Genomic DNA, 26673 nt, shown 5'->3' on the forward strand with positions numbered 1-26673 from the left:
TCGCAAAACAGTAAGGCACTTTTTAACTGCAGTTCATTCAAAATAAAGGAAGACTGTGCTTTTTCATCGTTAACAGAGACGTGGTGAGGAAATGTTCTCCTAAAAAACTAACTTCTGGATCTGCAATAATAAAAGAAAAAAAAAAAAAGCAAACAGACAACAAACCACTTACAAAAACCACAGAAAGCTTTCACAAATTAAAAAAAAAACAAAAAAAAAACAGGAGTTTTCAGGGATTTTCTTTCAAATAGCTTAACTCCATTTAATTGAATTAGCCGAGAACAAGGTCTTCTGGTGGCGATAACTGATTCAGTTTGCCGAGTGACGTGAAAGGGTGGCTGCAAATGAAACGCTTCATTCCACTTTTAAACAACATAATATCCACTCTGAAACAACTGAAAATAAACAACAGCTCCGAACGGAGTGAAAACAAATAGTGGAAGCAAATGAATGTTAAAAATGACTCATGAGTCACGTCAGATTGTACAAACAGAGCTTGTGCAATAGGCTTGGTGATGATCATTTTCCATTCTGCGCCTCAGATCTTCTGACCGAGCTTGGCTTTCTACGGGACGAGAAAAAAAAAAACAGGTCTGAGTTATTTACAGCTGGCAGCGCTGGCACTCATCCTAACATGTTACTGTAAGAGCCGGGAGTGTTGTTTCTTAACACCCTGACGAGCATTTGTAAGCAATAGAGTCTGTGAGGCGGCAAGACAATTTGCATCTTTTGAAGAAAGAGGAGGGCAAGTACCGTTAGAGCGGAATTACTAAATAAAAAACAGATGAGGCCATACGGTAGATGACAAAAAGTAAAAGGACATACTATTCCTGTTGCGTGTTTGGGCTTCACGTTATAAGAAGCCTTCTCCCTGGCCTGCTTGAAGCACTCTTCAGCCATTTTCACACTGGAAAAAAAGACCATTAACAATCAGAAATGGAGAAATAATAAGCAAATAATTGCATGCATTTACCCAAACTGTTAGAATTATTTATGTGGACATGACAAGTATGCAGAATGTTGACAAAAGCAAATTACTTCTTGATTGAACAGTCTCTGGGCACAGGCTGCATTAAAGTTAATACAGTGTAATGTTTGAAGTTAAAGGAGGACTTGAGGCGTCGACCATCCTGGCTCTGGTCGTGCGGCAGATGATGATGATTCACACACATTTAGAACCGTATCCTGACGACCAGAAAGCGGCAATAATCTTTTGTACTTTTTGAAGGCAAATGATCATCATATTGGGATTGAATGCACACAACCATCTCCACCAGCAGACTCGCTTCCTAACTGAGCCTTGCTGTGTGGGGTTTCCATGTTCTGCCTGTGCGCATTCTGGGTATTCTCCCGTGTGATGGACCAGGCCTTCACCCATAGTCAGGTGGGATTTGCTCCAGCAGTCTGCCAGCTTACAGTGGATAAAGCGATGTAGGAGATGGATGAACACACATCTTGCCTGAACTCACAAAACTTGCAACGGTATTGTAAATCTTATGCCCAAATAACATTGGTGAAGATTCATTTCTGTTACAGTCAAACCAGAAGAGAGGAAGAACTGGAATGTCTGCATGTGGAAAAGGGCAAAAAGTTAATGCTTTCAAAATTTGTTTTTTATTCTATCAACAAGAAGAACCTATGACATCTTGCTTCTCTTACAAATATCTTATCAAAGTCCAATCTTCATTGCAAATAATGGACCAATTTGCTTTTTGTTGACATATGCAGCAATATCTGTATATTTATCAAAACCACTTGAAGCTAACTGGATGCTGCATGTGTTTTTTGCATTAACTGGGGTGAGGACAGAGCCCGGGGTCACTCACTTTCTTTTCCCCTTCATGAATTTGAATGAATCTGATAGGATCTTCAGTGAACACAAAATGCACTGCAAGTTATTCATGTTCGGGGAAACTTAGGAATTGGAGGGAAATTTAGAATGCAGTAACATTGTTGCATCTGTAATGACATTTTCAGGGTCACAGAGTGGCTCCCAATAGCAGAAAAGTAAAAATCCCAGCAGGTTTTGATTTTCAGACAATGCTATCACCGAAAGGGAGGCGTCTATATCAAGAGAATGTCACATTCTAATTCCAGACACTTATCTTGCCGCGCCGTTCTCACCGTTCTTGCAGCATTAGCTTGTTCTGCTTCTTCCACTGCTCTTTAAAATCCGTGGAAAACTCATGCCAAAGCGAGAACAATGTGTTGGGAGAGACTTCTTTCTCTCCCGCCTTGGGTTTAACCGAGAAGGACACGCTCAGCTCCAAGAAGCTGAGGACGGAGAACAAAAACATTACTTCAGGACCAAAGTATTACAACATAAGATTACAGAAACTTACACCAATTGTTGTGAAACCTGGCAGTGCTGCACAAATATTTCAAATATGAAAGTTAATCTTGGAATAATGTGCATTCTTCAGAGATTTTATAGTAGAGTTAAAAAAAAAAAAAGAAACACAATCCAATGATGACTGTGCATTTCAGAGCGCATGAAATGTAATTACCACCACAAAAGCAGCACAGTCATTCTATTTTCCCCCTTGAACAGCTTAACTTCCTGGACTAAACAAAGAAAAAGAGGATAAAAACACTATATTTTGCTTTGTCACCACAAGCCTGGCTGCATGCATAAGCCTCTAAGAAAGATTGTGCACAGACGTGCGCGCACTGAGGTGTTTGCTCGGATGATGAAAAGTGGAAAGAAACAAAGTGTATAACAAGAAGACAAAGGCAAACAAAGAAAAGGCCAGCCGCACGACGGTGGGTGACACACGCTCGGGTGTTAAATGTGTCGGTCATTTGCAGTGGATCAATATAGCCGACAGGTCGGGGTCTCTTTGTTTGGAGTGTGCTATAGGAACACATTCCTAGCCAGCAGTAACAGAAGCCTGGAGCCATGGCTGTCTACTCTCGCTCCACTTAGATAAACAACATAGACACCGCATAGGGGGCCTCCCGTCTGCTGAGGGCCTGGCATGACAGCCCGCACCTTCCATGTAACTGAAGGAACCGGGAGTCATAAATATTGACAAAGCATTGGGATTATATTTCTTCCCTGCGCTGCGAATGTATCACTTTAAACTGGGTTGGATTGCATTATCCGTTACTTTAAAACTATTGCTGCTTTTACACATGAGAAAAGACCACACTGAAACCCACAAAATGGAACAGAAGCGGCTCCAGTCTTTTTTTTTTTTTTTTTAAGGTAGGAAAATCTTTGAAGATGAAAAAAAAAAAAAAAAAAAAAAAAAAGGCTCTTACATCTTCTGAGTGTCGGCCAGCTGCTTTTCTTGTGTTTCCAACTGAGTCTTGGCTGGGAGGGAGAGAAAAGAAGCACATTGGTAAACACAAAATTTCAGCATTCGCTAGAAAAACAGATCTTTCACCGGGAGTGTGACTTGTATATACGAGAGGATCCGAGATGTCACCATTACTTAACTCGACAGTCATCTTCAGGGTCAACAGTGTGCCACCAGGTTATTAAGTGCTGGATTCTCTGCAGTTGCACAACTGACAAATGAGGGCTGCAGATCGCAGGACAAGTGCTTCTTTGTGTGGCGTTGCCTCCGATGGAGACGGATGACTTGTGTGCACACGAGTGTGCATGTTTGCGTGTGTGCACGAGAGGTGTAAGAGGGTGAAAGAGACAGCGAGGGGGGTGAAACTTGGAGTCGGACATCCTGGGACATATTGGATCTGTTCAGCCGAGGCCTTATCTGGCCGTGCCATCAGCATCGTTTTGACTGTTATAAATTATGATATAGGAGAGCAGCAGTGAAATGCGACAGCCGCGGCTCAGAAGTGCCACAGGTCAGAACATATCAAATTTCAGATCCATGCGCTGATTTCTCTGCTCATTTTTAATATAACAGAGCAGTGGGAGAGTTGATCCAGCTGTATTTTCCTTCGCTGGCCTGTATCTTCATCGCACCGCTGTATAAATGTCAGAAGGTTAGATATTCAATTCTCTTCCAGGCGGCTCCTCCGTCCCCTCAAGGTCAATGATCTGTAAACGACTGTCTCAAACTGTCAAATGATCAGAAACGACCCGTGGCCTCCACATGGCTTTCCAGAACCGGCATGACAGTAGATGGGACGGTGAATCTTTCCTGGCACAAATCAGTTTTCTGCTCTCGCCCGGGGAATATCTGGTTGCTATGTGTAATTGAAACCATATCCACATTTAAAGATCTCAGAGAAACCAACTGAAAGCAGTGCCTCACCGTTCCGTGGTGCTAAATCACTCGGCAGCCTGTAATCATGTCTGTCTCTCTGCTGATAGCTCATCAATGAATGAAAACAAATTGATGAGCAATTTGAAAGGGGATTATGTCTGAGCCGAGCGATGCTCTTTCAATAATAAAAGAAAAAAAAAAAAAGCCAGAAATGCTAAACTGCTCCAATATGCAGCAGGAAAATGTGAAATTCTAGAAAGTCTTAATACAGTTTCAATAAATAAAGCTTTCCGTGCTGCTGAAGTATTCAATATTCATTCAGTTGCGTAACATTATTATCCAGTTATACTATTGTGTAGTGAGAATGACTGAGTGAGTTAAGATGACTGAACAGAACAAACAGTATTGTCATGTGAACAATGGTTTGAGGAGCATTAAAGACTCCGATTGCTTTTGATGTTATTGCATGAACATCAACAAGTGGTTTCTCTTGACAGAATCAACAGGATCTGTTTAATATGCCAGATTGGGCCACAAACAAAGGCTGAAAATTGCGGTTTAATGTTGATTTAACCACACCTTCATGATTCTATATTTGTTGCTGGTACAAAATGTAGTGAGAGTTTGACAGGAGTCTTAATCTCTCTGTGGATCAGAAACAGATTATCACATGGCCAGTATACTCTCCTGCTAGTCATACTGACTCCATCAAAGGCCTGCATGCATGAGAATTTGTGAAGCGAGCGGAGAAAATCGAGCTAGACCAAACAGCCAAGCTCCAACAAGTCCGCTCCCACTGTTATTCTGTGGTTAGTTTCATGGTCAGAAAATAAACAAAAGCGGTTTAAACTGTGGAGCCAGAAACAGTTTAACCCCAGGCTTTTTAGAAATTACAGAAATAACAAAAATAAGACGTTTGGCTGTTGTTCTTTTTTTTCGCCGCTGCAGCAGAGGAACCCCAAGAATCCCGTCTGGAGCCTTATGAGTCACATGTCCATGTTATACTGCTTACATTCTGCTCCAAGAGGAAAAGAGGAAAAACCTCATCATTTGCATCAAAGAGAGAGCTCCCATATTTCTCTCAAACACACACACACACACTCGCGCATACTTGCATGCACATACACATACAGAGAGAGAAAAGAAAGACAAGGCGAGAGGTGGAAATGGGAGAGCTGCTTTCATCTGCAGATTTCCTTTAATATGGACAGTGAGCATTACGGCTGTGGAACATATGCTACGTATTAGACTCTCATTTGAATACAAAAGCAGCCGGGGAGAGGCCGGTGAGTCGGGTCCTTCAGGAAGATTGGTCACAGTCAACTGAATGTAGCCAGGGTCAAAGCCAGGGCTGCAGCGAAAAATTAAAACTGCCGTTTTATGATAAAGTAAGCAGAAGGAACAGATCCTCATGCGGTTTAACTGGAGCAGAATATCACAGTATTGCTGTTGATGTCAGATTATAAACAAATGTGACTGCATGACTTCAAGTGGACAAGACAAATAAACAACAATTGTATTTTCAGAGGATTTTGACATAATATTTAGACTACGAATGCAACACTCGTCAGCAGGCTGAAATAGTTCAGAAACGGCCGAAATGACATGCAGCGAGCTTGATGTTTTTGTGCAGAGTATCTCGAGCAGAAGTGTCAAACATGGAGCTCGAGGGCCGAGACTGGCATTCAATCAGGTCTGGGGACTGAGCTCCCAAACAATAAATAAAACAAAAACCACAATAACTGCGATCTATCAACAAAAATCACGTCTGTTTTGGATTTTATTCGTTGGGGACAAAGAACTGAACAGCAGATGGCAACCATGCTCAAAGCCCAAAGATCAGTAAATGTTATTGCTGAAAAATTGCTTTAGCATGAACACAATCACGTGAAAGACCCAAGAAACTCAAAGTCTTTCCAATATTAAGCTGAATAAAAACACTGTGGAAAGACGGTAACATTCGTGTTATTGTTATTTGTCTTTAGTAGAATGAATTGTGGGCACGAAGGCAATTTAAGAAGAAGCAATCATTCTTGTAAATTAATTCATCAGTTACAACACCGTCTTTGTAAACAGCCCTGAACAAAGAGCTTTTAATTGAACGAAAAGTGAAAATGTAAACACAAAAAGGACCAGAAATTAGTAGAATCAAAGGACAAATAGGAAAGAAAAAAATTACTCAACCGTATACTTGCCAAATCTCTGGTAAAAGTTGCGTATTTGGTCACAGTATGAATGGTTATAATCAATTCAACAAGGTTCAAATGAAACGTCCTCATTTGAAATAAAGTAATATGTCGTCTTTTGAAGAAGGAACGATCAGGACAGGAAAAAAAAAAAGAGCCCAAAACAAAACACCCCACTACTAAGTGCATAATCCATCAAAACAGGTCGTCAGACTTGAAACAATAGCAGTAAGTTATTCAATACAGCCTGGAATAAACAGAGGTCCCTATGGAAACAACGCTGAGTGAACTGTTGTGTATATCAACTGGAAAACAGCGTGAAACTCATTTGAATCAATGTGCCGGCATAAAAAAACTCACATCGATTTGACTGATGAGCGGCTTCACAAGATCTCACAGCGGCGAGGATATTTCAGGTCAGACGTGCCAAAGATGTATCAGCACGGACTGCTTTCTGAAGCTGAAGATAAATTGTCCGCCTCTCAAGTTTTAACTCTTTCTTTGAACAGAACATCCACCTCTAGTTTCATCCTAATATATCGACCGAAGCCGAAAATATCAGATTTTACTTCTCCTATGTGTCTCAGCATCGAGCCATTATGTGTTCCAGCTGAACACATAAATCCTCAAACAAGTTGCAAGCATACACTTGTGCTGAAAGGGGCACAATCATTTCTTTAATGCATTGGAAACTTGAGGTTTAAGCAGACATCTGCTGTACAGGACTATTCATTGGCTTTGTTAGGCATTCGATTGGACCATTTATAGCAGAGGAACAGGGTGTACAGTACTCCTAATGTACTTCACTGAGGTCACCCAATGCATTGATGTAAGATCACGTATTTGGAGAAAAGTAGCCATGTTTCAACAGCACAGACGTATTTCTATGTCATCTTTATTAGAAATAGTTGGAAAGTAAGAAAACTCCAGATGATTATACTTCCTAGTGCAACTTTTGTCAATCACTTTTTCGGCTGATGTCAAAAGCAGACTTACCTTGATTGAGAAACTCATCCATCTTGCTCTTGAAGGGTTGCAGGGTCTCTTCAGAGGATAGCTTGCATACTTTCTCTGTTTCAGCTGAGCAGGCTAAAACAACAATGAGATGACCATGATCAGAGCGGGCAAACTGCTCTTCCAGAGCAATGATGTCTTCTGCAGCCCTTTAACTATAATTACAAACTCAACAATGCACTTCACGCGAACAGCTCGCTTTGATGGATTTCTGCTGACCAGAGATATAATGACTAATAAGACACCCACAGGAACCAGCAGGGCCCGGGCATCGATCCCGGGAGGAACTTATCATCACGCTCTATCTGCAAGCACAACACATACACACGAACAGCTCAAGGCCATAGAGGTGGAGAGGCCACGAAACACTTACGGGAACGGGGAGGTTGGGACTGGGCAAGTGGTAATTCATAGACCATATGGTTCCCCCTTAACCAAAGAGCTACACAGCAAGCGCTCTCTCCGCTGTGCGACTTGCCGATGTCCTTCGGGCCAGCCAAGGCCATTTCTATGCCGCCTACCCATCGGAACCCCCCACCGGGAACTGTCATCGAAGCCCAAGTCTGTTAGAGCGCTCAGCCGACTCCGCGAGGTAATGAAGAGGTCTGCAGGTATAGCATGTGATGATGTATTTATGGACGGTCAGCATGTGCCACTGCCACTGGGGTTGAAAGTCCGCTTCCCTTGCGAGCAACTCCATCTTTATGAATTGCAAATAATGAACAGCCTAAAGAATCATTATGGCAAGAGGAAAAACAATATTTGGCAACACGGTTCAGGCGCTTGATTGGTTTAGCAGCAAAGACACATAAAACATGATAGAGAACAGACCAGGTTTGGGGAATTGTCCATCAGGCTAAAAGCACACAAACACACACACACACACACACACACGCGTGTCCCTCCACATATGTTTGCTCAAAAATACACAGTAGTTTTTTTTTTTAACCACTTGTAGGCCCTTCAGTCCTTGGAAAGTGTTCAGAGGCAGAGTGCTGAGTGACGTGAGACAGCAATGAAAGTGAGTATTTCCTAACTGCCGAATTCATTAGGACACTTTTCCCTCAACCAATCAGTCTGGGCTGTCGAGCAGAATCCATTCTTCCATACTTTTTTCCCCCCAGCCTTCATACACGGAAACACAACACGTTCATTCATGCACATTTTTCTGAACCATTTGTTAAATGGAAGAACACGGCACGAAGCCACCACATGAAATATCACTCACGATACAAGGAAGTGGTTTTAATGTCTTGAAATTTCAGTGCTGCTGTCAGAAACTCCTCAAATTACATTCATTAAAAACAAACAAAAAAAATTCAAAATTCATGTTGAGTGCCCACTCTGCGATAATAAAATGCTTTGTCTAATGATAAAAATATGGTCACCACAAAAGCTGGAGTAACAGCCATTGTGTAACTTTGTATGACTAGTTAGTCAAATTATGTAATATATCAGTTCAGAAAGTGAGCAAATGACTAATGAGAGAATTACAGTAAAAAATGAGCCATTATCCAAATCAGTTCATGAATGAATCATATTTAGGACCCCTGTGGGTAAAGTGATGACGCACAACATCCAGAAAGACTCGCCGACACACTGTGAAGCCCGCTTTGAAGAAGTCGTGCTGTTTTCTGTTGGAACCGCAGGTCAGCGAGTTGATTCAGAGCTCGAGGAGAGACTCTTCCAGCTCGCCTGATGGACCTTGATAATGTGCACACAGGTAGTGGAAGTTCTGACCCTTTCCCTCATCCATATTTTGATCTGTGTTTCATGAGGACAATAAAGGCACGCCAGGTCCAACAGGAGTCTACATCTGACAAGTCACATCTGCTTCCAGTTAGCTCGTCTGTACGACAAACAGATGCTATCTCTCTGCTGACCCGCCTCTACAATCCGCACATGACCATAGCTGGTCAGGTTGGAGAAATTATTTTCCGTTGCACTCTAGGATAATGTGTGCATGAATTTTATATGTCCACATAAACATCAGTGCAAAACAATGTATGAAAAATGCTGCAAGTTGCTTGTTTTGCAGAAAAACAAGTTCACAGCCTTGTATGTTTGAATACATATTTTAGAAGTTCAATATTCATAAGCAAGGCTTGGGTTTGAGTGGACGGCCGTACCGTTAAGGTCTTTCCTCAGCTTGCGGAGATCTCTTTGAAAGTCGTCAAACTTCATCTGGGAGGCCTGGAAAAGGTCCTGGGGCTCAGGAAGAGGGTAGACGCACGACTCTCTGCCAGCATCCTGGTAAAGAACATCACACGTGCATGCAAGGACATACATCATTCAAAGACAGACACACACACACACACACACACACACAAACGTCAAAGTCAATTTTCCCCACACAGGAGAGGGGCCTTTCTACACTGTACAGAACAGGCTACGAGGAGATATGACTGAAACTTACAGCAGATAATGACTATTAAGAAAGTACATGTCAATTCACTCCATCATGGTTACTCCGCAGCCGTTATGAGGGCTCCAGTCATGTCATGCAGGTTGATTTTGGCAAGCAGTACTCCTGAGTTCATCTCATCTGGAGAACCTAATTATTTACACTAGCGCTCCTTTGAATGCTGTGCCAATGAACAGACTGCAAGTTTGAATGAAGCCAGACGCAGGCAGAGTGAGAGTGGGAGATGAAGAGTGAAAGACAGAAAGAGAATTAGAAGAGAGAGCCAGAGAAGGAGAGAGAGAGAGAGAGATTTGTTTCTGCTGCAAATGAGGAAAGGGAAAATAAATAATTTGATAAAGGATAAGCCACGGTATCCTCTGGCAAGAGAGGAGATGAAAAGAGAGCTCTGGAAGGATTTCTAAGCAAATCAGACTAAAACAGAAAAGTGATTCAAATAAACAGGAACCAAAACATACCTCATCAAAGTGCCGTAGATAGTAAGCAACAATGTAGGACAAAAGACTCTGGGAGTTATCCTGAAAGGAGGAAAAAGATCCAAATAAATAAACCAAAATCCCTTTATTTATTAATTTAATCATTTTCGAACAGCACGTTTTAATTTGCACCGGCCAAACAAGAATAGAGACAAGCAGCCTTTAGAAGTCGGGAATAAATCATGACACTGGAAGAGCAATACAAAGAAACACAACCGTGCTGGTCTGGCCGTCATAACTCAACAGTTGGCGGAAAGTTTGATGGTCTTTATGGATACCTTACTCCATCAGCCACCGCAAAAAAACACAAACCACTGTGGCCTTATATGGCAGTGCCAAGGGCACGCGGAGCCCGTTGTGATATTGAATCAGAACAGTAAACACAATGGTCTCTCCTCTAAGTCTGCACAGCTAAGATCCTCATATTTGGCTCCACTGAGAGTCTTTTTTTTTTTTTTTTTAATCAAGGAAACCTCACCATAAATGGGATAATTTCAAAATTAGAATCTCAACAAACATTGTCAGTCACGGTTTACTTGATCAGATCACGTTGCGTAATCCAAATGATAAAATCAAACAGTATTTTCTGCGGAGGCTTATAAATCACACATGCCGTCCTCACAATTTTCGTAATGTTAAACTAATCCTACATACACTTCTACTGCAGTATTTCCAGGTCGCTTGTAAATAACACATCTGCTCCTGTAAAACCGGTTGATGTTTGCTTAAACTCGTGTAGCACACACACTCACGCTGCTTTTAACGTCTTTCAGTTTTGGCAGAATGTCCAAGGTGAAGCCGTCTGCCTGCCCTCGAGAGCGATTACCTCCGTTCATGAAGTTGCCAAAAGCCAGGACCAAGCCAAGCACCTGCAATACGCACTTACTACTCTGGAGAGTCTAGAGTACAAACACACACAACACATAGACATAAAAGATCTGATGAAGACATGGAGCTCCATATCAGAGAGATGGAAAAGAAAATTGTAGGAAAAAAAAAAAACAAACAAAAAACTTGAGTTTCACCTTGCAGACTTTCTGGAGGATTTCTATTTTACGGAGGATGGAGGTGATACATTCATGGAAGGTCGACTGGAACAGGATGCAGAACACCCGCTCGGAGAAGTTGGGGATTTGTGATAACTGGAGCAGGAATCTGGTGAGGGACGAAAATGATCAGTCACCGTCTTAATGACAAGCTGCGAAGCGAAGATAGAAGATTGGGAAGGGAGCCGCTGGCTCTTACTGTTCTGGCTTGTCCAGTGGTTTGGCGTCCTCGTTGTCTTTGGTCGATTTGATGTGCTTTTTTATGCTGTCCATCTCATCACCTTGAGCTCTCTGCAAAACGAAAATACAGATGTGTAGATGTAATTCACACAGAGAGGCGAAGACCCACATATACAGATACCATACAGTTATATAACGATACAAGACAGTGCGAATGAAGTTATGGTGATCCGGATCTAGTTGCTGTTATATAACTCTTTTAGTGAACAGAAATAGTGTGAACTGAAAGTAGAACATTACAAAATGATTTCATTATGCGTTTTGTAAAGCGTGATATAAATAAATGTATGAGATGTGAAATTAAACCACAGCACATCCATGGAAACAAAACAAGAAGAGCTCTGTGTCACGCCAAGTAGACGAAAGCAGTAAATACATTCAGTCCTGCAAAAGAAGTAAGTGACTGCCATGAAGATTTTTTTTTTTTTTTTTTTTTTTTTTTTAACAGTTTAACAAGGAAACATTTGATCCTGCGGAAACAGATGAAGTTGGCATATTTTACAACACTGAAATCACGTCTTCATTCAGCAGAAATGCCAAAAGTTATGATATTCTCCCGTGGAAAGCGTGAGTACTTGAAACAAGTGGCCTGTGAGGATAATAAAAGAAGTAACTTAATTATTTTGCGGTTTGTTGTTCACTTGTTTGTTGTTCTCTGTCCCATTCTTCTTTCTCCGTACAATCCAGATGGTCACCACTTCTGAGTCTGGTTCTACTGGAGCTTTTTTTCTTCTCCACTGTCGCCTACGCTTTCTCATGTGGGACTGTTGGCTTTTTTTTCCTTCATTCTTTATTTGAATGTTAAGTGCTGCGGTTGTGTGTGCAATTGTGCTATATAAATAAATAATAAAACTGAATGGAATTGAATGGCCGCACTGGGGCATAGGGGTTAGCACTCTCGCTTGCATGGCTTCCCTCCCAGACATTTTTCGGTGTATTGGTGTCTCTGGAATAGCCGTCGGCATGCACCAGAGTCGGCCTGGTCGTCTGCGGTGGAACCGTTCTGGTGACCTGCCGAAGTTGTCCACCCTACATCCACTGCAAACTGGGATCAGCTCGAGCCGCCAGCAATCTTTTTAGACAAAGTTGTTTGAAGATTAGAAGATGAAAGGAAGGAAGGAATTCAAGTTTTTAACTGCCATTTCAACTAATTGTCCACCAGTCAGAACACCATCTTAAAGCTACTCCACTTGGAGGTTTCTAGTACCTCGACTACCCATCGAGGTTGTGTTTTCATTTCATCTCCAGCAGACAAAGCCTCAATTCGTGTTCATGAAAAGAAAACCTGAACACTTCATGAACAGTTCATGTGATGGGATGAAATGCTTCACTGCATGTACCCAAAAGTACTTGAGCCCAAGTTTGTTTTGTTAGCCTTTTTGTTTCATTTCTTGATGTCATGAAGCATGATCTTGAGCGTAAAAGAACCCTCATAATGTGTTTTGTACATAAACTCAAACATATGCCAGCCTATATACAGTGTAAGTTGTATAAATGTTGTATAAGTTGCCTTCAGTGAGACTGCATTCCTCACTCTTATCCTGCTGCCAGGCTCCGGACCACAGTTTTATACAAGGTGGTTTAAGAAAAGCAAGCCAGAAATGCCCCTTCATTTCACAAGAGGCAAAGACAATAGATGTTCATGTGTCTGACGCAGTCGGGCAAAACAATGAAACCATCCCCAGGAAGAAAACGTAAACTTGCTCTCAGTCCCTCCAGAGCCCCCGGACCCCCAAAGTCTGGGTCTGGGCGGCTCGGTCTCTCCCTCCATCCCTCTCTCTGGGTTTTGGACTCGGCATGGATCCTTGGAAAACATCAAACACCAGCATCAAACGCACTGAGGGCCCGATTAGTATTCTGCACACCGCTGCCTTCTGTCGGCGAGGGCAAGCTCTCCTTCGCCTTCTCTTGAGATGTTTTCAAGTGTAAATATATTTAACACAAAGCAGATCCTTTTCAAAGGGCAGCAGCAAAGCCCAGCAGTGTTTGGTGTAATTGGGGACAAGTAGGCATTAGCGTGTGATCTTTGAATTGCTAGGGCATGTTGCAGTGGTTGTTAGCATGAGAAATTCAGTCCCATGTGGAATATCAAATGCAAAAGGAAAGTAGGATGATATTTGTGATGCCAGAATTGTAGTGGTAGCCAAGTGGTTTTCATTAGCCAGGTTTCTAGTACAGAGCTAAACAGAGCCAGACAGGGCTTAATCACTATTTATGTCACTCAATTTTACAATGAAAAAACATTTATGAGATTCTTTGTACATCAAGATGCCGCAGAGTAGACCCTAAACGACAAACTGCATCATGTAAAAAACGAGCAGAATACATGGAGGCATCTCTGAGATTGCCACGTGAAAAAGAAATAACATGGCATGAAGTGTTCATATAAATTCAAAGGAAGATTTACAGCTTCGAGCGATCTGTGTGACATTTAGCTACTGCCAACTAGAGAGAGTCAGAACTTCAGACGAGCAGTCTGGGCCCAGATTACAGCCTGTGACATTACAGCGAGGGAGCAGCGTCCCACTATCACTCTGACCCCTTTAATGGCAGTGGCTTATTGTTCAAAGAACAGGAGTGGCTGTAATCCGCGGCTCACAGACTGAGCGGCTCTGTCCCTGCCCGAGCACGCTCCCGTCTCTCTGCGTGCGCAAACCGTACGGCATGTGCGCGCTCGGTGCGGGTCAGCGTGTTTGTTTGCGAGCTTGTTTGTGTGGGTGACAGAAACAGAGAGTGAGTGAGCGAGCGAGCGAGCAGCAGCGTGTGATCGAGCCCAGTGAGCGAGGGTGTAACCATTAGAAGCCCCTCACATTCCTCAAGACAGGCTGACTGTGCTGCCAACTGTGGTTTAGGGGGCTGGAGACCCACAGACAGGATGGAGTCTCGCAATACAAAAGAGAAACAATTTGGCTCCTTGACTCAATAACATCGCCTTAGGCCATAACGGGGGAGAAGGAAAGGGAGAGGGAGAGGGCTTGAAGTCTAGGGGTGAGTGGAGAGGTTAGAAGACTTTTGATCCTAAGTTATGACACATTGGTTCATAACTACAGCCTGTCTCAAGCCACAGTCTCATTCCCATGATCAACATTATTAATACGCCTCTGGCGGCCAAAGGTCCAGGGCTCTCCTGTGTAGTTGTGCCAAAAAGCAATTCGCAGGAATTTCACAGCATCTTAAAACCGTGTCACAGTTGAAATGTGGAAAACACACTCATTTTCATGTTCCGTAATTTACTGACCTGACTTCGAACGGGTCCTGAACCGCTTCCACTAGGCGGGGGGAGATTTCCTATCAGTCAAAGTTGATGAATATGCATTTACTGCATGGAAGGAGTGCTTCATAGCCAAAATGGAGACATATTGGAAAGTACTGATGACAGCCCCGTAGTTCTCTGCTAATATTATACGATACGATGCGGTCGTTCCACATAGCTCAGCTCAGCACTGTCTCCCTCTTTGAAAAAACCACACCAGCACTTTGAAGACAACTGTGCGACACAGATACTGGAGTTTCTCAACGATCATTTCCTCTTCAGAAGGACATTACAAAGGTTGAATCGAGCAGATCTGGTGCGTAGAAAACATGTTTACTACGTAAAAGCATGGGTTCCCTTCCAGGCCGGCAGACAGACAGGGCTGAGCGTGGAGCCAAAAAGCACACATACCAGTACGGTTTGTGGCTCGCCTGTTTGTTTTAGTATTTAATGCACACTTCCTTAGTTCACCCTTTCAAGTAAACATGGAATAAGAGCTCTTCATAGAAAAATAAGTTCACAGTGGTATCTCTGACAGACAGAGCCAGTGTTGCTTTATATCCTCGACAAACCAGCGTAATTATAAAGTGCATTTTTCCCACCTACACTGTTTACAAGAGCCCGGCTTCCAATGCTCTTGGAAAGGTATCTGTTGATGGACGGCATTTGGTGTTTTGCGGTTTACCCTCAGCCAGGTGCCAAACACAACACTGAGGACTACTTTTCTGTCATCTTGTTGATATTGGGGCTTTTTGAGTCTTTCTTCGGTTTCATTTCATAATAAAATGATCGCCCCTTATTTATATTTGGCATAAATTTGGCATGAAATATGTAACCATAAATCATTATTTGTCACAAGCGAACCATTCCAGATTCATACTTTTACAGCAAACCACAGAGCAGAGGAAAAAAGTTTTTTCCCAGACTGATTTCTGCAGTCAGGATCGGCCTGAGCTGTCAGTGCTGTGACTTTGTATAATGACACCGGACTTGTTGCTCAACGCTGTGTATTTATGCGAGTCTGCTCCAGCAGGAATACTCAGAAGTGTATTCCTGGTCAGGACATTGTCTTTTAGGTGGCCTGTTGACTTTACTGAAACCACAGTCCACATGATGATTTATCTTCTTCCCTTTAAAGTACAAAACGTACAAACATCACATTGAAAAATGTAATTGTGTTACTACCGGAACCTTAGAGACATCTTCAATTCTACTTAGAGGTGCGGCATGTTGTCATACTCACATTTTCATACAGGGCTTGCAGAGTTTCCAGATCAACAACAGTGTTGTCCATATTTAGGACGGCTGTGGATGGGAGCAGAGGGTGTCATGGTTAATGTTAATATTTGCACTAAAGCTTGTCAAGACATTCTTTCACCTTCAAGAATTTTTTTTTTTTTTTTTTTTTAACAAGTCAGAAATCAAACCGGCACAAACAGACCTACACTTTCAGAGCCTTTATACGTGGCCAAAGAAACAAACAGAGAAGAGACAGTGTTTGGCTGCAGATGACATGAAGTCAGGGCCGAGATTCTCCCGCTCGGGCGTCACGGGCCGTATGCTGCGAGTTACATTTTCATCAGCTCTCACCATAATAGCACGCGAGAGGCCACAAACTAAAACATAAATATGGAAGTCTTAGAAATCTGTCAAAGGTACAAAGATCTGTGTTTGAACTCCTGTGTTTGAATTCCTGGTGTCGCCTTTTTGTCTCGGTGCGAGGAGCCTGGCGCCCGCGAGCATTAATCCTTTGAAAGTAAATGTTTAAAGACAAACAGAGCCCGGGGGTCTGCGCTGTTGAGGCTGAGGTGTTGCTGTGTGCACAATCATCCAGTGCAGCTCTCCACACCTATATATGTATTTAATCGTGCAGCCGGTGTCCAAATTACTCACATTGTTTTGATCTGTTGATTTGATGTTGAGGTACAAGAGGAAAAGCACGTGGCGGAAAGGATGAGGGAATTTTGACTTTGTTCCGATGTTGAAAGTCAGTTTTTGTGAGCTTTTCATGGAACATTAAAAACGTGACCAAGGAGGACAGAAACAACAATAATAGAGATACGACTTGCACATGGGAAAGATCGCTTTGTGACTGATGCATGATCCCGATCCATCTGATGCACATAGCTTTTTCTCTTTCTTTTTAATTTTTATTATGCAGCGCGAAGAGCGAACCCACCTCTCGTTTCATGCTCCTCTGCCGTCACTGTCTGACCTCCTCACACACTCCTGCCTTCCAAAGCCACCACGGAAATAACTTCTTTCTCTCAGACTCTCCTTTTTGCTGTGTCTCCCACTCTTTTCCTCTCAACCATACGGTTCTCATCACTATCTGAACCGGAGTCGGGGCGGCTGCTTTGATTGAAGACGGGTTTTTTGAAAGACAGGGGAGAAAGCCGTATCTTTGCAGCAACACAGATCTCTTATGACCAAAAAAAGAAAAAAAAACCAGACCCATCTGCCACATTCAACCCCAGCGTGGCGCCGGCAACCGCCGTCTAATACCGCGACTGGCGCTGCAAAGCCTCACAGGAAGCAGACGCTGCACGGAAGTGTCCTATGAAACATGCAGCGTGTCGGCCAAGTCTGAGAACAAACAACAACAGCTGTGAGGAAAAGAAGGGGGGAAAAAAGTGTTGACTTCTCACTGAGCAACTGGGCCGTCATAAATATGACACAATCAGACTCAGTTACTTTCCTACAAGTCGGAGAAATCCCAGCGATGAGAACCCTGGTTCGTCAGTGTCACGGAATCAAGAGCAAAAGAGAATCACAAACTTCTGATTGACGTTTCTTCCGTTTGGTAAACAAAACATCCTTTGGTTCTTTAATCGTCTCTAACCACTACAGACAACCTTGATGGAAATAATAAGTACTTAGATTGTAGTTATTCTTGCTTAAACCATTTTAATTGCAGTGCAAGACAAAAACAATAAGAGTGGTTTCTTGTGTTTTAAGGTAATTAAATATGATTCTTGCGAATATACCCCCCAACATCCTTTGTCTAATCTTTGTTATATATTGACGTTTCCAATCAGTGGTAATTACTTTTGTAAAACTGTCCTAACATAGCAGATGAATGTCAGCGCTGATGAGAGTGGCCCTTATTTGCTCCCCATTCTGAGCCGAGATGGATGCACGGAAGACTTCAGAAACGCAGGAAAGTGAACACTAAGTTACTTCAGAAAAAAAACAAAAAAAAAACGAGACTCACTGTTTACAGCTATATTTAGCCGGTGTCTGTATCGTACGTTCATTTTGATGTAACCTACCGAGCTGTAATGTGCACCGAGATAAAGGTTTGAAGCCGTGATAAACGCCGTGCTGTGGGAGGACTGAATAAGATGAAGAGATGAGGAAGAGTGTTTAGACACGCGGATGAGCGAGGACTGGGGAGCAATCAGAGAGAAACTAAAACAGGAAGACAGTCTGTTCCCATCAACGTCTCCGGAATGACTTCACTTTAACAAAGCCGTTTAGACAAGATGGTGACAACTCATCAGAGAAACACAGAGAGCCGCGCAGAAACACGATGTGGTCGTTAGACGGGGAGCAAAAATAGAACAAAAAGAAGAGATCAAAGAAACTAAAGAAAATATACATTTCACATGCTTTGCAACATTATGAGCTGTGATGACGGTAAACTGTGTAAAGGCGCAATGCCGACTTCAGCCAAATCATCTTATTCACGCAGCACAAAGGGAACACAACAGCTTGTAAATTAACTGAGATTATTTTGAGGCAGATTTGACACATCACTTCATTCGGATGAAAGATTTTCATCTTCTCTGCACACCTGGGGGATGGCTGTTTGCGCTCTGCGGTAGAAAAGAGAAGTGAAGCACCTTTGTAGTGCGGTGATGAAAGCCTCTCGGGCTCTGCGTTCAGGCCAAGTGGCGTTTAAAGATCAACGCAGCGTGCGGTGTTCACAACACTGATCATACTGATGCTTAGCAGACGTGTTTTCACCAAATTCAACAGCTGGAAACACAGATACTAAAATGACATTTAAACTGCAAAACATATTTGAAGTGTTAGATACACAATACACAACGGTAGTGGATCAAATCATGCTTTAGTGCTGAGGTTGATATAGCACGTATTTAAATCAAAATTGAACAGTACTAGAAGAAAAGCTTGAGAATTCCCACAGTTATCTATGAATTAGTGGTGTGAATAATGCATTATAAAGTAATCCCACTACATTCCCACTAATATATTTGGAGTTGATTATCATTCCAAAAAAGTCTGTTCACGTGTTTTGTAAATAAAGCGAAAGAAATTTGAAAAAGTGCAACAATGTTGAAAACACAAGATAATAAACCAGTAATTAAAAAATACTCAGCTGCAACACAAATTGTAGCCCACTCAATCATCTATCTCCATCCGATTGGGGTAATAGAACAGAACAGTATAGAAATATCTTATCAATCCCACAAGGAAATTCCATAATCTCATGAAAAATGATGAAAAGTTGCTAACCATGGTAAAAACAACAGAATGTACCAGTTACTATTTTATACTATTTTTTAATGAAATTGTCAACGTAGCAGAAAAAAGATGCAGTGACAAAAATTGAAGCTTCAGAAGGCCTGATACTTGTTAAATTGTCATTTACATAAGCAGTTGTAAAGTTAGAGTTGTCTTTAACACTAGCATAAATCCAAGCAATCACCTCCTGGAAAAAAACAAAAACAAAAACACACTGTTCTGTTACCATTTCACTAAGCTCTTGTTTACCGGCAGATGAGCATCTTGTTGACCCTGAAAGTGAGGCTCCACTCACTCTAGTAACAAAACCCAAAGCTTTATTTTTCACTTGTCTGGAGAATGCATACTGTGCAGACTGTCTAACATGCTGTCATGTTCCTTCTACTCATTGTCATTAATTCCTGAAAAGGACAAGCAGACTCGGAGCCGAAGGCTCACTGATGTGTCATATCACTGCAGCGATGTGTATATTATTAGGACAAGCCTAACTAAGATTGACAGGTGAGAGTAACACAGTATTTACTTTCCCAGGGAGGTGCTTTATAGTCACAGCAATGCATGAAGGAAATCCGCTACTTTTTTTTAAAGAACAAAATTGGAAACTAAAATGAGAAATTAATGGCTTTTACAGCATTGGTCATGAAAATACATCAAGTAACAACGGCAAGCCGCCAAATAGATACAAAACACGATCATGGAAGCAAATGTGAACATTATCCTAAAACTGCAGGAAAAGTTGGGCAATCGTAAGTCATTGGGAGGTACCTGCTTTATGCCATTAACATGAAACGTACTGAAATCCATCTGAAAGCACTCGGATTTCAATCTGGATCAAAGTGAAATCAGTGAATAATAATAAGACTGCTGACAAATTGCAGGCAGATCATGTCATATTTAAGGCAATATATCCAAATTAGTATGTATGTCAGTCATATATATTTTTCATTGTAATATGTGAGAACATAATCCAAACCAAAACATTTATTCTTAATTGTGAACATATTAAACTTCTAAAACCGTTCACAATCAAAGTTATGTAGATTCTTTTAAAAATGTTTTAAGCAAATCCAGCGTGTAGAATACAAATGAAGACATATTTAACACGATATCTCTCAAATAAACACTTGCACCATCCTGCATTGTACAATAAATCAGAACCACATCATGGGACTTACCATTATGGATGTCCTTCATGTCCAGGTGAATACTGGACATCAGGATGCCCACAGCCTGGGAACGCTTGTTGCTCAAGAGCTTCACCACCTGAGACACGAAGACACAAATAAATATGGTCAGCAGGGCCGAGAAAATGACGATGTTAGCACTTCACATTCGGTCACAGACATAACATTCTTTATTTCCACACAGGAGACAGATACATTTGTCCCGTTTTCTTCATTTCCTTCTGTGAAAGGAAAATGCTTTTAGACACGAACGGTGGGAAAATGGCGATGTGGTCTGGCTGAATTACGGTGAAGGAAATGCTTTTGTCATCCAATCGGCCCAGTCCAGCGTCTTCCAATCAGAGGATTAGAAACGTACCTTTGAGAAAAAAAAACTAATGGTGTGGTTGTTACACTGTGCAGGACTGCGAATTATTAAACTTAAAGAGAACCATAAAGAGCTTTTATTAAACCCTTTACTGAGCAAGTGACCTTATCGAGTGACTTCCTAACTCATTCCAATGAGCTAAAAACCAACACAGAAGAGTTGGAGGAAAAAAGAAAAACAACTTTTGTTAGACACGCTGAAATAGTTTCCACTTGAGCAGGCTTGTTTTGTTTTTTCTTTTTCTTTTTTATTTGTTAGTATCAAACCTCAAATATCTCGGAAGAGAAAACTCTTTCAAAAGGACGCTCCTGAGGATAGAGAAAGTCACTCTTCACATGACTGATACTTTAAAAATATCAGAACAGACAGAAATCCTGAGAGAACTTCATCTCATTCAGTTAACAGTTTGATCAGTTTTACACTTTTCCAACAGATTCTATTATAAACAGATGGCACACAATGGTCTTAATCCATCACTTTGTGCCTTTCTAGCATTTTACTGAATACACCGTGAATGCTTCATCCCAGTTTGTAATTGAAAAACGTCATTCCATTGTACAAAGGTAAATAAGCCTTTTAAAATTCCAAATGTTCATGGGGTGAGAGAGGCGACCACTTGTCCAACAGGCAGGAGTTACACATCAGGTCAGTGTTGTTATTATGCGTGAAAAACGGCATCCAAGGGGGCCGTTATGAACCACGGCTCTCCTGAGTAAGCAGAAGTGTGCACTGGGCTGCAAAGTGGCGAGAGGACAGGACAGGAAACCCGTAGCCTACTGCGCTCCAGACAGAACGCTTCCATCGAAACCAGATCACACAGACCACAGACCTCTTAAACACACAGGAAGTTATATCACCAGGCCCCGACTGTCTGTTTTCCCGGCTCAACCACAGCTTCGGGGGACAAGCCGATGGAGATACGACACAGGGTGACTTTCCAACAGAGCCTGAGGTCGTCAGCGTGTGATCAATGTTTAATTGCAGTGGACAATTCTTTTTTTTTTTCCCCCAAAAGAAGTGATTGAAATGTAAAAATAAATCTGATTTACCTGAGACGCAGTTCAACTTTTGTTTTTACGCAGATGTAAAATGAACAATCCCTTTGAAGTGTATTGGAAGTATCATAATTAAACACAGCTGGATTCATAAACCGCAACGATTATTGAAATTATGCTCGTGACTACATTTTAGAAAATCTCATTTCTAACAGCATTTTTCAGCAATTTCATGGGAGCCATCTGTTCAAGGTTTTGACTTGATTTAAATCCCCGAAGACACATTAATTGTCCGCTTGTCCTTTGATGTAGTTATCGTTTCAGCGTTGGCTAATACAGACTTTCATCAATTCCATACAGCTCTGAATCACTACTGGAACAGGTACAAGTCGTCCTCTCAAGGAAGCAGAAAATGAACATCAAGTTTCTGCTTGTTACTAATCATCACCTGATGTCTCTGTCCTTGAACGTTGCGTTCAGCATTGACCTCCCTCCAAGTTTGGAGCACCAAATAATGAGTCTGAAGTGAAGTGGCAGCGGAGAGCGATTCAAGTTTGATGCATCTTCACACAGATTTCACTGGGTCTCGCATATTTCACAGAAATCACGTTGGAACCGAAATATGATTAAACATCCATTTGTGCTTTAAAGACGGTTTGTCATAAATTGAAACTGGCCTGGAAATCATCACATTGTAAAGTTTTATGCGGCCAAAGCAACACGTTGACAGTGTGAATCCACTGAGACGGCCCGACCAATAAATCTGGAGTCTCTCATGCAGACGTTTCATAACCAAACAACGAATCTTAAATCATTTATGATTTTGGATATTTGCTGAACGCTGTAAGTGTTACACAGCAAAGAATATTTCCAGCTTTATTCAGATTGATAGCAGCAGGCATGTAGGTCTTATATTTTCCTATAGAATATAAATCATTATTAAAATGACAATATTCTTCTATCGTTAAGGAGAGATTTGTTGAGCAAAGCAAATAATATTCTACATACAAAAATAACATTCCCAAACAGATGCCACTGATTTGAAACTATAATTAATCATCTTTAAAAGGTGTGAATGGCACATTTTACTCAATCTATGGCAATATCTCTCTCAAAAAAAAAAAAAAAAGGCGAAATTAGAACATTTATGAAGGCAAGAGCACACAAGTTACCACACAATGTCGTGTGACGTGAGCGTCTCTTCAGTTCTGATTCTTCTGTGCCAGTAATGTTTCTAAGCTGCTCAGGTAATGACCTCAAAAGCTGTTCTGAGGAGGAGAGCTGTCTGCTTTAACCAGCAAAACCGTCAAATGAAGGAGGAGTTGAAATTGTAGGCGGATGTGATGGATCACTGTGAGGTCTGGAGAAAGTCCCTCTGTCAGCTGAAAATCGTAAAATGGGACTGAAGTTTGGGGTGAGTCACAGTTCTCCGTATGTCTTCATTTTGGGTCGAGTGTCCTCAGGACAATAGTTTTACTGACGAACAGCCACGGCTGGTATCGTGCAGAGAAGGAAGAGGAAATTCATCCCACATCCAGCAGAATTTGTCTCTTGACTTTAACAATTTTACAAAAATAACCACAGCAAGCTGCTTCGGCATGCGGTGGCAGAATCACTCGGAGCCCCGTCGCTCCAAACATCACGACAGGAAAGTCCGAGGACACTCATTCTGGTTGCGCTGGGTCATCAAACAAACAGTTACAGCTGAGTTTGCATCTCCGTTGCCTTCCTCATCCCCCCCACCCTCTGCTCATTAATTTTTTATCGATCAGCCACAGAGAGCCTCACGACTGACTGCAGCACAGCGACAGACAGGAGGGACCAGCGGCAGGCTGGCAGACGACACACGCCCAAGAGCTCCTCTTGACGAACTTTTGAAGGAGATTCAGGCTCAACATGACATTAAAGACCATTTTTGTATGAAAGATAAAGCTGATTTACAACTGAACGTCTTCCAAGACTTCTTCAGTGGAACGATAAATGTATAGTATGGGTTTTAAATATAAAGTATGATCCATAAGCTGCTCCACAGCTGGAGCAGAGTAGAAAAACAGCAAGGCTTTTTAACCATTTATTTAACTTTTTTTCAGGATAAAGGAATTTATCTTTACTGACCCATCATCTGAGATATATTTAATTTCATGATTCCCTGTAAAGCTAGGAAGATTCCTCAGCTTGGGACCAACATTTCAGCTTCACAAACACCGCTGGGTGATGCTGCTGTGTCTCAGGTCGACTGAACTCCTCCTCCCCGGTGGAGAATTATCCCTGATGCGGACAGGACATTAACGGGGCAGCTTTAAATTGTAGATCAAAAGTTTGACTTGCAGATTGATGGAGTAACTTAAAGGTCACCGGGGAGGGAAAAAGTCCGACTATTAAACTAAGTCATTCAGAAAGCACAATGGGAGGAACCGCATCATGAAATACAACTCTCAAGGTTCTCGCTCCCTCCTTTTTTTTTTTTTTTCCTTCTCTCCCCTTACCCGCTCCCTCCTTCTCCGAGCAGTCATCACTGCTGTGAGGTTTCCTCACCGCACGCGAGACATTGGCTGGGTGCCACTGGATGGTCGCAGGGGAGTCGGGTGGGAGCCAGAGCTCACACCACATAATAGCTGTCTGGCTGCAGCAGTTCCTCCTGTCACTCAAAGCCACTCGGAGAGCGACAGAACGGGGAAATGGAAAGAAGAGGGGTGAATCAGTGGAGAGAGTCGAGATGGGAAAGCCCTGGATTGTGCCACATCTGGTGACGCATGAGGGTTTGCGAATGACACACATTTGCAAACATAAACAAACCGGGACAAACGAAGAAACTCAAAACTCAAAAGAAAGCAGATTTTACCTGTTTGGCCTTCGACTTGCTGATTGTGTCTGAAATTGGCTTCTTCTTCTCTTTAACAGCACTTTTGGAAAAAAGTTCGACAAATTCTTCAAAATCCACAGTTGGTTCTGCAATTTTCTCCCACACCAGTGAGTCAGTGTGCCTAAAGATAGAGGGGAAAGGAATATTATTTACAGTGGAAAAAGGAGAGCTTTAATTTGCCCTACGCTGCTTGAAAAAGCAGAGTCAAGTTTCATTGTGTAATTTGTGCCATTTCTGACATTTACAGTTGGTCCTCTGCAGTTTATGGGAACTCATTCCTCATCTTCTACAGAACCGTATACTTGTCAAGTCCATCAGCCAACAAATTTCATTTAGAATTCAGTATCGAGTTCTTCACTTGCGAGTAAATCAAGTAGTCTATTCCTAGATGTTTATTCAGCTCCAGTTTTCCAAGCCTTAATAAGGAAAAGAAAACCTGGTTCAAGTCAAATCTGTGCTGACCACAATGCCTGGACTGCATCACTTTCATTTTCCACAAGGTTAGCCTCTCTATTGCCGTCACAGCATGTGGGCGATCTTTATCTTAAGTGGACAAGCTTCCTCTCAAATCTCTACTGTTCAGAGAATACCTTTGTGCAAATGATCCATATCTATCTTCGCGTCCTTCAGCGTATCCTTACTTTTTAGCATGCAGCTGTATGCGTGTCCAGTAGAGGGGCTTCATTGGCTTGGGGGGCTCAATCACAGCCTTGGCAGGGGCGGCTTCCTGGACCATCATGGAGGGCATGGGGCCTGGCGGTGGCGGAGGCCCGAAGCCCGGGGGTGGCGGCGGAGGAGGGGGCCCCATTCCGGGCGGAGGGGGCGGGGGAGGAGGGCCCGCGCCCGGCGGGGGAGGAGGTGGCGGCGGTGGCCCAAAGCCAGGCGGGGGAGGCGGGGGAGGCGGCGGCGTTCCACCAAAACCCGGCGGTGGAGGAGGTGGAGGAGGGGGAGGTGGGCAAGGTCCGAGGCCAGGTAAAGGTGGTGGCGGCGGCGGCGGTGGATTGAAACCCCCCGGCAAAGGTGGTGGAGGTGGTGGCATGCCTCCAGCCATTGGAGGAGGTGGAGGAGGGGGAGGTGGGGGAGGACCGGGCTGGACGGTGCTCTGCTGCCTCTGTTGGCAGGTGCAGACAAAACTCTGTGCGGGTTTTGGAACGGCCGATGAAACAGGGGGCAACGCGCCGCCCGAAGGCACATCGGACGTAACGCCGTCGTCCTCGGGCGAGGTCTGGACGGACGCCTCCTGACTCGTCTTCACCGACCTTCTCTCTGAGGCCTTGCGGTGACCGTTCCCCAGACCGCCAGTATCATCCCCGCCGCTCTTTACCTGCTGGCCTTGCAGCACAGCGATCTTAATCCGCAGGTCATCAATGGTTTTCTCCAGCTGAGGGATAAGACCGCTTTCATCCTCTGACGACGACTGTCCAGACTTCAACCTGCTGGATTCCGTCTGTCGGTCGACATGAGAAGAAAGGAATGTCACAATAAATTACAAATACTGTGCAATTTTTCCCCTGCAAGGAACCTTCTCAATCACATCTTTTTAATTTAAAGTTAAACATAAATTTCCCATATTTCCCATTATAATTCAGCTACTTTACAAATTGCAAAACACCCACAGCCAAGAAGTGAGTGAGGAAGCTGTGAGCTTAAAAAGGGTCAAGAACGTCAGTTATGTCTAGACTCCATCGGGCCTATGGCTCCAGACTGGTTAAAGCAGGGATGAGGGGATAGCGAGAGATTTGACCCCAGAGACAGTGAGTCTCGCTGGGCCTCACACGGGGAGGGTTTGTGTCGGCGAGAACACATTCCCCAGTTGTGGTCACATCACTGAATCGTGCAGTATGGCTCTCCTAATTCTCTCTACCCTTCCACTCACAGTCAGACAGACCGCTGCACAACTCTTTCAAAGCAAGTCTGACCTCTGGTGGGCAAAAGGAAACTTGCAGTTGCAGATGCAC

General features: G+C 42.8%; 1 protein-coding gene across 1 annotated transcript in view; it reads right to left on the minus strand.

Moving 5' to 3' along the window:
- Nucleotides 1–313: 313 nt before the first annotated feature.
- fmn2a (formin 2a) overlaps nucleotides 314–26673 on the minus strand; it is a 35241-nt gene continuing 8881 nt past the window's right edge. The window contains exons 4-17 of the mRNA XM_030107401.1: nucleotides 25357–26162; nucleotides 24695–24836; nucleotides 20482–20569; nucleotides 16059–16120; nucleotides 11522–11613; nucleotides 11302–11431; nucleotides 11029–11175; nucleotides 10259–10318; nucleotides 9508–9628; nucleotides 7361–7453; nucleotides 3265–3316; nucleotides 2125–2274; nucleotides 826–907; nucleotides 314–565 (exon numbers count right to left, since the gene is read on the minus strand). Of these exons, the coding sequence (XP_029963261.1) occupies nucleotides 539–565; nucleotides 826–907; nucleotides 2125–2274; nucleotides 3265–3316; nucleotides 7361–7453; nucleotides 9508–9628; nucleotides 10259–10318; nucleotides 11029–11175; nucleotides 11302–11431; nucleotides 11522–11613; nucleotides 16059–16120; nucleotides 20482–20569; nucleotides 24695–24836; nucleotides 25357–26162 (2052 nt within the window). The 3' untranslated portion in view covers nucleotides 314–538. The remainder of the gene's footprint in view (nucleotides 566–825; nucleotides 908–2124; nucleotides 2275–3264; nucleotides 3317–7360; nucleotides 7454–9507; nucleotides 9629–10258; nucleotides 10319–11028; nucleotides 11176–11301; nucleotides 11432–11521; nucleotides 11614–16058; nucleotides 16121–20481; nucleotides 20570–24694; nucleotides 24837–25356; nucleotides 26163–26673) is intronic.

The sequence above is a fragment of the Salarias fasciatus genome, chromosome 13 (genome assembly GCF_902148845.1).
Source record: "Salarias fasciatus chromosome 13, fSalaFa1.1, whole genome shotgun sequence".
Taxonomy (NCBI): domain Eukaryota; kingdom Metazoa; phylum Chordata; class Actinopteri; order Blenniiformes; family Blenniidae; genus Salarias; species Salarias fasciatus.